We start from the raw sequence: 11,877 nt of genomic DNA, 5'->3' as shown, positions 1-11,877 counted from the left end.
GTTTTCCGCGGGAAATCCGAATTTCGCGGGACGGACGTTTGGCGCTTAAAGAAGAAGAACGAGACAAAAAAAAAAAAAAAAAAAAAAAAAAAAAAAGAAGAACCCAACAGGAAAGGAGCAATCGGGGCCGGGCGCGATCGGGCAGGAGCGGAACCGGGTGCGGGGGACACCGAGGCGGGGCTGCCCCGGCCCCACCCGGGTGCTTTTTGGGGTGGAAAACGCTTTTTCTGTTGGGTTTTGGCGCTGCCGCCGCGTTGCATCCCTGCAGAGCTTTTGTTTTTCGGGGGGGGGGGGATGAAGCCTCAAGGGTGTCAGCACCCAGCAGACACCGCCCCCCAGCTCTGCCCCCCTAAAATGCCTCCGCTGAGGTTGTGACCCCCCCCTCTTTTCCTCCTTTGGTGCTAAATCGCGGGGTGTTTCTGCCCCCCCCCGCCCCCGGCAGGGAAGGACTTTGCAATGCTGCGGCTCCCCAAGGGAGTGTCCCCAGCTCAGGGCAGGGGGGGTGTCACCCTCAAACCTCCTCTTTCCCCCCATCCCTCCATGAAGGTGGTGTCGGGGATGGGCTCCGCAGAATGGGGGGCTCCCAGCCTGAGCAGCCCCCCGATACCCACCGGCTCCTTCACCCATATCTACACGCCGGCGCCTGTCAGCCTTCCTGCTTCCCTCGGGGGGGGTCTTTATGCCACCCCCCAGAGCCCCCAGCTCGGAACCCTCCGTCGGGGACGGCTGCCGGTAAGGTGTCTGTTCCCCCCCCCCCTCCCCTTTTTCCCCCCTCCTCGGGTCCCCTTTGGGTGGGTTTTGGGGGGGTGGGGGGGGTGCCTTTAGGATGCGCAGCGCTCTCTCCTTTGAAACTTTGCACCTTAAATTGGGGTCTGCACCCCTCTCGTCTCTCTCTTTTTGGGGCTGGGGGAGGGTAAGGTTTGAAATCAGAAGTGGCAGTGAAATGGCTCAGAGGTTTCTCAACTTCCCTTCAGCCCCTGCAAAGCTGTCTCCGGGCTTCCGCTTTTCACCCTTCTTTTTGCCCTTTTTCCCCCTCTTTCTGGCTTGCAAACAGTTTGTGTCGTGCCTCCAAGGTGATGCTGAGGCCCTTTGCACCCCTCTTTTCGCCTTCAGGAGGTGAGAGCAACCTGTGGGGGTGCAATGGGGGACTATCCCTTCCTGCTGGCTGTCCCCAATTTGGGGACCCCGGGGTGTCCCAGCACCCGGTGAGGTTCAGCGCCGCTGCCTGAGCTCCTGCGGGTAAATTTGCATCAATTCCTTTCCTTCATGGGACACCCCAAGGCTTTAAACCCCTGGTGCTGGGAGCTGCGCAGCCTGGCACAAGGGTTACAGGCACTACCTGGGTCCCTGTCACTGAACCTGGGGTCAGGGCTGCCCATTGCCCGCTGCCCTGAATGGGGAAACTGAGGCACAGGCTGGGCGCTGGCCCCGTGCCCAGCATCGGGGTGCACAGGCGGCTCCGTGCCCAACTCAGCTCTCCTCCTGGAGGGCCCCCACTGAGCCTCCGGCCGGTCAGCCTTGCTGGCAGCTGGCATTTAATTCCTGCCCGCCCCAACCCGGGCGCGTGTCCAGCCCTCACTGTGAGCCTCTGTTCTCCCCAGGTCCTTGGAGACATCCCAGACCCCTCTAACTTCAATTTAGTTTCTTCAAGGCTTGATTGATTTATTTATTCCCCCCCTTTCTCCAGCCCCTGATGCTTGGTGCCAGCTGGGGACATCGCCCCGGTGGGGGAGGTGATGGGGTGTCTTTGCTCCCCCATCCGTGCTGCCACTGCAGAGCCGGCTGGGGCCTTTGCGAGCCCCATCCCGGCGGGCTTTGGAGCCACCTGTCCTTTTCCCTGGTCTCTTTGTCTCCGAACCGCGTGAGATGCTGCATCTCGCGCTGCCAAAGGTCTGTTCTTTAAAGATAAGCCTGTGCTGCCGCCCCCTCCCCTAAAAACACCCCACAAACTCGCAGTCCCCCTTCCCCTGAGCTGGTTTGGGGCTAACGGCCTCTTTGGCATCACCGTCATCATCATCATCATCATCATCAGCCATGCCAGGAGATGCTCAGGGTGCCTCTGGCCACCTCCGTCCCCTGAATTGCGGCTGGAAGAAGGGCTGGTGTGACACTTGGGGACACGGAATGTTCCTGCATCTCCCTTAATGGCTTGCAAGTGACATTCCCTTTTGTCTTCATCCCATCTCCTGATGCCTTGATCCCATTCCCGCTGCTGGAGATCTCCATTTCCAACCCTTGTGCCACACTCGGGGCGCTGGCAGCTGGGGCTCCCCCCTGTCCCAACCCCGTTTATGGGTCCAACCTTTGTGTGCAGATCCAAGGCAATCAGATAACGAGTGTTTCCTCCCAATTCCCGACCAGGGCAATTGTAGCCGCTCCCACCTGCTTGCTGGATTTGTGCCTTATAAACGGATCCAGGGTCACCTAATCCAGCTGGAGGGAGCCCATCACCCCATCAAGTGGGATGGGTTGTCTCTCGTGCTCCAAAAAGGTCTCAGATTTCCCTTCCCTTCTGATTTGAGGGTCTTGGAGCAGCTAAAAGTGTTGCCCCCCCATGAATTTATGTGTTTTGGAGCGTTTTTAATCAGCCCATCCTGAGTTACTTGCCCCGCTCCTGGCTCTATGGGGTGTCTATAGGGGTCGTGGGGTCTCTATAGGGGCTCAGGGCTGCAAAGGAGCCCCACAAACAGCAATGTCTCAGCTTTCCGTGTGAGGATAAAGACATTCGGAGCCCACCACGGTTTGGATTGGAGCTGACAGGGCTGAGCCACCCATGCAAAGAGCACCCGGAGGGTGGCAGCCCCCATGGGTGCTGGGCTGGAGCCCTTCCCCGGCAGAAGAACCGCTCGCAGCGCTTTGGTTTCCGCTGGGGTCACCCAAAGGGATCCTATCCCACTTTTGATCCCATTAAGGTGTTTTTTTTCTGCACAGGCAGGAGGTCGGGATTTTTTGGGGTGCAGGGAGCTGAGGGGAGGTCAGGATGGGTGGGAAGGTGGTGGCTGTCCTGTCACCCTTGGAGGAGCTTTTTCTGCCTTTGGCTTTTATAGCTTCCAGCTTTGCCCCATCTGGAATGTCTCTGGTCAGGCTTTCTCCTCTGGCTGTGCTGGGAAAGGGCTGTCGAAGGGGATGGAGATGACGGGTGCATCTTGGGGTGCACCCCAGGGTGGGGGTACAGCTTTTTCCCCCGGTGCGGGGTGATCTCCTTATCACTGCATGGCACCAGGTCAACCTTCCTCAGCTGACCCCCAAATCTTGGGGGGTTTCTACCTCTATATCCCCCCCCACCCCGTGCCCCAGACATCCCCAAACCAGGGAGGGGTGCATTTTGGGGGGAGTCTGACCCCGCAGACCTTTGGCACCAGCAGTGAGGTGGCACCATCGCGGGGTACCCCATCGCTGCGTTCCCACGCCCTGTGGTGGGGGGGGGTTGGCACAAAAAGGGGGGACCAAAAGAGCCGGGCAGAGCCCGGGCAAGCCCAGAGAAAGGCAGCGGGTGTTGTTGAAAGGAAATGTTGGCAGGAGGAACCGTCTGTGACCCCCCCAGGGAGGAGAGGGCTGCTCTGATGCTTGGGCTGGGTGCGGGGTGTAGCCCAGGGGTGTTTGGCAAGCAGAGCTGGCAGGGGGCCCCGCCTGCACCCCCCAACCTCCTTACCAGCCCCCCAGCAGGCTTCTGCCCTCACTCAAATGTCTGTCAAGCCTCCTTCCCCCCCCCCCCCCCTCAGCATCATATCGGGGTGTAGCTGGTGTCCCCCCAACCTGAGCAGCAGAGGGCTGACGAGCAGCCAGGAGGGTGTCCTGCAGTGCCCTGGAGGGTGTCTTAGGGTTTGGTCCTTGTCCCCCATCTGCTCTGGTTTGGGGGCGGTGGGGGTGTCCCCCCTCCCTCCAGCCCTGGCAGGGTGCTGGGAGCCCCTCGCTGTGCCCCGCTCAGCTGTCGTGTGCCTAATCCTGCGCGGCCACCGGGGCAGCAGCTGGGACACAGGAGGGACCCCCTTGTCCATTGTGTCCCAGTTCTACCCCTTGCCTGAGCTCTCCTCACCCCTAAACTGCACGTAGGGGAGCAACGGGTCCCCCTTTTTCCCCTCCTGCATGTGGGGAGGGGACGACCACCTTGATGACCATGAGAGAAGACCACCTTGGTGACCGTGCCATGGATTGGAGGTGGCTTGAGACACACAAGACCTTCCCTGTGTTGCTCCCGTGCCTCAGTTTCCCCATTGCTTGGGCTAATGGGGTGCAGTGACCCTCCCCCCCCAATCAGCGATGGGGACACAAGGGTGGCCACAACCCCTATTGCCCAGACAACCAGGGGTTTGGGTGCCAGTAGAAGTGGGGGGCCCAGATGATGCCCCCCTCCTCTTGTCCCAACTGGCAGATGCTCTGGGGTCTGATCTGGGGCAGGTGTTTCCCATGCGCTCGGCGTTAACCGTTGGGGTGCCGGCAGCTCGGGGGCAGATCCGGGGGCGCGGGGTTGAGGATGGAGGCGCGTTCGCTGGGGAAAACCTGCTCAGGGAAGGGAGGGAAGGGATAGATTCCCACAGGAGCTCAGGACCAACCTGCCTCCCTTGGTGGGGGGGTGGAAAACAGCCCCCGGCGCCTCTCCCGACAGCCCCTTTGGGTGGGAACGCCACGGAGGTGCCCAGCCCTTCGCCGCAAAATGGGGTGCGCTCCCCGGAGAGACTCTGTCGGAGCTGTGCTGAGCCGGAGCGGGGACCTGGGCACCATGCGGGACGTGCTCGGGGGGACCCTGTGGGACAGCCCAGCCTGGGAGCAGGTACTAGGGAGGGGAATGAGGGGGGGGCTGCTTTCTGCTGCTGAGCCAAAATGCCCCCGCAAAGCCCCCTCTGTTCAGATCTGGGGGGATTTGCACTCATTGGGGGGTGTTTGGTGACCCCCCTCCAGCTCCTCTCTGCTTTGAGCCCCCACCTTCTTCCTTGGGTCTCTTCTCCCCAAGTGATGCTGTGTGTGTGGGGGGGTGATTCCAAGGAGCTGTTTGTCCTCGCGAGGGGACAATGTGTGCAGGGGGGTGTCTCTGCTCCCAGAACCCAGCACACCCCCCCTCTCCTCGCTGCCCCACCCCCCCTCGCTGCCCCAGTTTCCCTCCAGCTTGGGTGCACGTGTTGGGGCACCCATGGGTCCCTGGGGAGAGTTAAGCCCGGCTGGTTCCAGGTGTGCCGGTGGCAGCTGGGTGCCTTCCAACCGTGGCTGGGCTTGTGGGGGTGAAACGACACCCCACAAAGAGCCAGCTGGCAGGGTGGGAGGCTGAGGATCCGGCCTTGGAGCTGCCGCCTTCCCAGGGTTGTGGAGCCACGCCAGGAGCTGAGGGCGAGGGGAAATCCTGGTGGGTTCCTTGCGGCTGCCAAGGGAGCGATGGGATGGGATGGGATGGGATGGGATGGGGGGGATGCTGCGGAGGAAGTGGGCAGGAAGCCCTCAGGGGTGCTGGAACCCCAACATCTCCTTCCCACCCAACTCTCCCAGCAGCCCATCGCCCTCCTGGATGCTGCGGGAGCCCTTCCCAGAAGGGCTTTTGCAACCAAATGAGCCTCTTGTAAGATCACCGGGAGCTGATGGCACCCCGGGCTCGGCGGATGCCCCTGGAGGAGGTCTGGGGGGGCTCGCGGGGGGTGTCTGGCTCAGCTCCAACGTGGGGTTTTCTCTCCTGCTCCAGGCCAAGAGGAAGCTGGATCTGGAGGGTCTGGAATTTCGCACGCCCAAGGAGAAGGGCAGGACGCTGGCGAGGGTCCCCAGCCCTAGGAGTAAGTGATGCTGGGTGAGATGGGGTGGGGGGCAATTTTTCTCCTCTTAGAGCTGCTGCCGTGTCCATAGAAGCACCCAAAGTGACCCGAGGTGGCACCACAGGAGCAGTGCCCACCTGTCACCCCTTCCTTACTGCGTCTCAGCGGCTCTTTGAGCCGATTCAACTCACTGTGCTGCCAGAAAACTCCCTGGGAGGGTTATTTCTGGGTTATTTTTCCACCCGCTTAGGGATCGTACGGCGTTTAACGTCCCCACCGTGTCCAGCGCTGTCACCTCCATCCCACACTAAGGAAAGGATGGGGGGGATCTTTTGTTTCCCTTGCAGCTCCCAAGTCTCCCGGGGAGAAGACTCGCTACGACACCTCGCTGGGGTTGCTCACCAAGAAATTCATCCGGCTGCTGAGCGAGTCGTCTGACGGCGTCGTGGATCTCAACCGGGCGGCTGAGGCTCTAGGAGTCCAGAAACGGCGCATCTACGACATCACCAACGTGCTGGAAGGCATCCAGCTCATCCGCAAGAAGTCCAAGAACAACATTCAGTGGATGTAAGGGATGCTGGAGGGATGGACGGGCGGGGATGGGGCAGGGTGGGAGGCAGTTGGCTCAGGGGAACGTAAGGGTGTGCTGTCACTCAGGTGCCATCTCTGCTCGCAGGGGGACTGGGATCTTTGAGGACACAGCGGTGACGGCCAAGCAGCAGGTGCTGCGGGGGGAGCTGGTGGAGCTGGCGAGGACGGAGAGGACGCTGGACCAGCTCCTGCAGGACTGCGCCCTGCAGCTCCGGCAGCTGGTCGACAACGAAGCCAACCAGAGATATCCTTGCTGGAGGAGACAGGGAGGGAGGACGGGGTCTTGGGGACCTTTCTGGGCCCCTTTGGCTCCAGGTGGCTTCCCCAGGCTGGGGGGATAGACTCATAGAATAGTTTGGGTTGGAAGGGAACTTAAAGATCATCCAGTTCCAAACCCCCTGCCATGGGCGGGGACACCTCCCACTGGATCAGAGGGATCAAAGCCCATCCAACCTGGCCTGGAACACCTCCAGGGTTGGGGCAGCCACACCTTCCCTGGGCAACCTGTTCCAGTGTCTCACCACTCTCATGGTGAAGAAATTCCTCCTTATGTCCAGTCTAAATCTGCCCCTCTCCAGTTTATACCCATTGTCCTTCATCCCATCCCCACAAGCCTTTGTGAACAGCCCCTCTCCAGCTTTCCTGGAGCCCCTTCAGGTACTGGAAGGTCACTATAAGGTCTTCTCGAAGCCTTCTCTTCTCCAGGCTGAACCACCCCAACTCTCTTAGCCTGTCCTCGGATGGGAGGTTCTCCAGCCCTCTGAGCACCTTTGTAGCCTTCTCTGGACCCTCTGGATGTTCGGAGGCTGCTGCTGGGATGGGAGAGTTGAGCTGTCCTGCTTGCAACCCCTCTTTTTCCTATACGTCGTCCCTGTCCACGCTGGCGTATGTCACCTACCAGGACCTCCGTGCCATCAGCAACTTCCAGGAGCAGACGGTGATCGCCGTGAAAGCTCCCCCGGAGACACAACTGGAGGTGCCGGACTTCAGCGAGGTGTGTGTGGGGTCTGGAGCCATCGCCCACCTTGCAGCAGAGTCAGCTCCAGGGTGTGGGCGCTGTGGCATCTGCACCATCCTGGATGGGTCGATTGATCTTTGGGGCATCCCAAGGCTGCAGCCCAGCACGGTCCTGGGAGGGGTTTGGGGTGTCTCCATGGGGCTGTTTGACCCTGAGCTTCTCCCTTAGGTGTTGCAGTGCCCTGTCTGGACCCCACATGGGTTGGGGGCAGTGGGATGGGATATGGATACCCTTCTGGGTCCCCCCCTTGAGCCTTGCTCTGCCCTCCCTAGGACAACCTCCAGCTTCACCTGAAGAGCACCAATGGCCCCATTGAGGTGTACCTCTGCCCGGAGGAGGTTGCGGAGGAGAGCCCCACCAAGGACCACGGCGTCTCCACCACCACCACCACCACCACCTCCACACAGGACCACACTATACCCTCCTCCCCACCCATCAGCCTCCGGCCAGCCCCACAGCAACTCCACAGCGTCCACCAGAGCTGGGGGGGTACGGAAACCCCCTCCTCACCCTCATCCCTGCCTTTTCCCATGCCGGGAGGACCCAGCTCGTTGCTGGAGGTGGATGCTGGGCTCCTGGGCTTGCCCTCACACCTCCTGCAGCAGACGGAGGACCAGCTGCCCTGCACTCCATCCCACCTGGACTTGGGACCCTTTGTCACCTTCTCGCCCCCCCTGGAACAGGATGACTATCTCTGGGGGTTGGAGGGGGAGGGCGTCAGTGACCTGTTTGAGGCGTACGACCTGGGGGAGCTGCTGAACCACTGAGCCCCTCCTGTTCTCCATCACCTTCGCCCTCTGATCACTCATGTCCCGAGCATGTGGGGTCTCTACGGGTCGCTGGAGAACGCGGGGTGCGTCAGGGGGTGCTGGGTTTTCTGAGGGTGGTGGTGGGTGGGGGTTTGCGTTAGCCACCCTAACTTCTTCTTCTTGCTTCTCCTGAGTTGGTTGTCACCTGGAGGCTGTGGTGGTCACCTTGTTGGGCTCCTGGAGTTATGGGCTCCCATATCTCTTGGGCTGATGGTGGGCTGGGGGTGCCTTTGGGTGCACGGGGTGAGTTAGGGGCACCCCTGGGTGGCAGAGAACCCCCTGCCGAGAACGGGCCATGTTGGGGAGATGCTTTGTTTTGGGATCACTCCACTTGCTCCCCAGTCAGACTGGTTTTTCGGGGTCACGATGGGTCATTCCGAGTGGTGTTTTCTGAAATATCCTTTTAAAGGATAATCAGGCAGCAAAAAGTCACCTTTGGGTGATGAGAGGATGAAGGTCCTTTGTGGGAGCTGCACCCACAACCTCCAAAATCAGCAGCTCTGGCAAATCCTTGGCCAGGACACGGAGCTGGGGATGGGGGCTGCGAACCCTTTCTCCCAGTCCGTACCAGCTCCCTCCAGCAGCTTTTGATGCTGGGGATATTGAAACTGGAGTGTATTGGGAGAAGGGATGCTATCAACTGGTGGATGGAGCATTACCGGTGGAGAAGAGCTTGGGATGCGGTGTGGGACAAGCCCGCGATGTGGGGCTGGATAGGACTTCTACTCATGCCATGGCGAAATAGCTGTAATTATTGCACTGTATTTATACGGGATCCCTCCTTTCGGCGCGGCGCCGTCGAGGGTCGGGTTGGGGTTTTGATGTTTAAGCGGTTGTATTTAAGTTGTCCTTCCTCGGGTTGGTTCTCCTGCGGTTTGGCTTGGAGGTGGCGTGGGTGAGACTGTGTTCTGGCGTGGAGAAACTTGTGGCACTTGATGTTTTCTGCCCGCGAGGGGATGAAGTATAATAAAACTTTGGAGTCGTAAAGGGGCTGTTTTCTTCTAAGCTGCAAAATGCTGAGGTGGTTCGGGTGGAGGGAGGTGCTGGGCTGCTTTTATTCCTGTTTTGAGCGTAAAAAAGCCTGTTTTAGGACCTGTCAACTGGCCAGCTGCTCCAGAGGAGCTGGTGGAGAAGGGGGTTGAGATGAAGCCGTCGCTGGAGTGAGGGAAACAGGTCCAGCCTGCTGCAGGTTGGAGATTTCCAGTCCAAACCTGACCTGGATGAGCCTTGGCCCCGAGACTGAGCTCCTTGAACCAGGAGCGTAGGGAAAGGCCCTCAGACCAGGGATCAGGTCACCATGGGGACCAGGGACGGGATGGGCTTGTGCACCCGTGTTTGAGGGCAGATATGGAGGCTGCAGAGCAAGACCCTGGTGGAGCCATGGCCATGGAGGGTCCCATCCCAGGGTGCTACCCTGGGTCACCCATCCTTACCAAGTCACGCTGTGACCTGGTGATGCCAACAGTGAAGTATGGTGGTACCCAACGATGGTGGTACCAGGTGACATCCAGTGGTACCCAGTGGTGTCCAAGGCACCTGGTGATTGTTGGTGGCACCCAGTGGTGTTTGATGGTACCTGGTGATGCCCAGCGGTCCCTGATGATAGCTGGTGGTACCCCGTGATGTCTAAGGTACCTGATAACATCCAGTGGTACCCAGTGATGCCCAAAGGTACGTGGTGTTGGCTGGTGGCACCCAGTGATGTTTGGTGGTCCCTGGTGATGCCCAATGGTCCTTGGTGATGCCAGTGGTCCCTGGTTGATAGCTGGTGGTACCCACTGATGTCTGGAGTACCTGATAACATCCAGTGTCCCCCAGGGATGCTTGGTGGTACCCGCTAATGTACCTAGGCTCATGGCACACGTTGGTGTTGCGTTGCTGGTCTGGTGGCTTGGAGGAGAAGGAAGAAGAAGAAGAGGAGAGACCCTGTCCAGGTAAGCTGGGTGAATGGCACAAGTTCTTATCCCCAACCCCAGTGGGGTGGCGTGTCCTGGAGCAGCCGGGAGGTGACCCCCCCCAGAATTGTGTGTCCCCCGCAGTCCTCAGGCTGGCCAGGAGGTGGCAGGGCCACCTCGGCAAAGGGGCTGCGATTAGCAGGGTGCAGAGGGGAGGTCACCCAGGGTGGGTGGTGGACCCCTGCCCCCCTTTGCTGAGCTCAGTGACAGTCAGGTTTGTGCCCCACCTGGCCAAGCCCTGCGCCCCTCCAGTGTCACTGGGCCACCGGGATGCAGGAATTAAAGATGGAAAGCTGCCTGGTGCAAAAATGACCTGGGGGTGTTGGTTGAGAGTGGCTGAACATGAGCCAGCAGTGGCCCAGGTGGCCAAGAAGACCACCAGCAGCCTGGCTTGGATCAGCCAAGGTGTGGCCAGCAGGAGCAGGGAAGGGATTGTCCTCTTGTACTTGGCTGCATCTCAAATCTGGGGTTCAGTTTTGGGCCTCTCAGTACAAGAAGGACATTGAGGGGCTGGAGAGCGTCTGGAGAAGGGAACAGAGCTGAGGAAGGGTCTGGAGAACAAGAGTTATGAGGAGCAGCTGAGGGACCTGGGGTTGTTCAGCCTGGAGAAGAGGAGGCTGAGGGGAGACCTCATCCCTTTCTGCAGCTCCCAGAAAGGAGGTTGTGGGGAGGTGGGTGCTGAGCTCTTCTCCCAAGGAACAAAGGATAGGATGAGAGAGAATGATCTCAAGTTGCACCAAGAGAGGTTAAGATTGGATATTAGGAAAGATTTCTTTACCAAAAGGGTGGTGAAGCCCCGGCAGGGGCTGCCCAGGGCAGTGGTGGAGTCTCCATCCCTGGAGGCGTTCAAAAACCCAGGAGATGTGGCACTTTGGGATATGGTTCAGTTGCCATGGTGGGGTTGGGCTGGATGATCTTGGAGGTCTTTTCCAACCTTAGTGACTCCATGATTCCTCTCTATCTCCCAGTGTGCCGGGGCTGCCCTTTGGGGTGCATCACCCACCCCTGGATGCTCCCGGACAAGGCGGGTGCCAGGATCTGCGGATGAGGCTATGGGATGCAGATCCAGAGGGACCTCGGTGGTTTCCTCTCCTCTTCCCTCCTCTGCCTCGGGATGGGGGCACTGGGAGGGGATGGGCTGGGATGGGACAGGGAGGCTGGGATGGGATGCACTGGGCTGGGGTGGCATGTGGAGGCCTGGATTGGGATAGGGTGGGATGCACTGGGCTGGGATAGGGGAGTGGGATGGGATGGTAAGGCTGGGGTGAGATGTGGGGCTGGGATTGGGGGGCTGAGGTGTGTGGCTGGGCTGGGGTGGAGTGAGGGGCCTGGGATGAGGTGGGTTCTGGGGTGGGGGGGCTGAGATGTGGGGCTGGGATGGGGAGGAATGAGGGGCCTGGGATGGGGTAGGATGTGAGGGGTGGGATGGGATGGGATGTAGGGGGTGGGACGGAGTGGGATGTGGGGCTATGGGGGCTGGGAGTGGAATATGGGGCTCGGCTGGGGTGGGATGTGGGGCTATGGGGGCTGGGACTGGGATGTGGGGCTGGGCTGGCGTGGGAAGTGAGGGGTGGGATGTTAGGGGTGGGACAGGGTGGGATGAGGGGGCTGGGATGGGGCGGGATGGGATGTGGGGCTATGGGGGCTGGGAGTGGGATGTGGGACTGGGATGTGGGGTGGGATGTGGGGCTATGGGAGCTCAGAGTGGGATGTAGGGCTGGGATGAGGTGGGTTGTGGGCTTGGGTAGGGTGGGAGATGGAGAAGCTGG

General features: G+C 60.2%; 1 protein-coding gene across 2 annotated transcripts; it reads left to right on the top strand.

Moving 5' to 3' along the window:
- Positions 1–377: 377 nt before the first annotated feature.
- E2F2 (E2F transcription factor 2) lies at positions 378–8,720 on the top strand. Of its 2 annotated transcripts, none has more exons than XM_054086417.1 (6): positions 378–732; positions 5,669–5,756; positions 6,083–6,302; positions 6,412–6,570; positions 7,206–7,320; positions 7,617–8,720. In XM_054086417.1, the coding sequence occupies exons 1-6, from the start codon at positions 457–459 to the stop codon at positions 8,109–8,111; spliced, it is 1,353 nt and encodes a 450-aa protein (XP_053942392.1). In that variant the 5' UTR covers positions 378–456; the 3' UTR covers positions 8,112–8,720. The 2 variants fall into 2 exon arrangements, with proteins under 2 accessions (XP_053942392.1, XP_009563594.2); XM_009565299.2 differs by lacking the exon at positions 378–732 and adding an exon at positions 4,599–4,771.
- The last annotated feature ends 3,157 nt before the right edge of the window (positions 8,721–11,877 follow it).

The sequence above is a fragment of the Cuculus canorus genome, chromosome 22, assembly GCF_017976375.1.
Source record: "Cuculus canorus isolate bCucCan1 chromosome 22, bCucCan1.pri, whole genome shotgun sequence".
Lineage (NCBI taxonomy): Eukaryota > Metazoa > Chordata > Aves > Cuculiformes > Cuculidae > Cuculus > Cuculus canorus.
The sequence above is the reverse complement of the archived record's forward strand: the minus strand, read 5'-3'. Positions and strand labels throughout refer to the sequence as shown.

What these genes read in the sequence shown, in the direction of transcription:
- E2F2 (XM_054086417.1), top strand. Translation starts at nt 457, where the DNA reads ATGCTGCGGCTCCCCAAGGGAGTGTCCCCAGCTCAGGGCAGGGGGGGT. An exon ending in GAGGGTCCCCAGCCCTAGGA is followed by an intron (nt 5,757 to 6,082) that starts GTAAGTGATGCT and finishes TTTCCCTTGCAG; the next exon opens with CTCCCAAGTCTCCCGGGGAG. An exon ending in AAGAACAACATTCAGTGGAT is followed by an intron (nt 6,303 to 6,411) that starts GTAAGGGATGCT and finishes CTCTGCTCGCAG; the next exon opens with GGGGACTGGGATCTTTGAGG.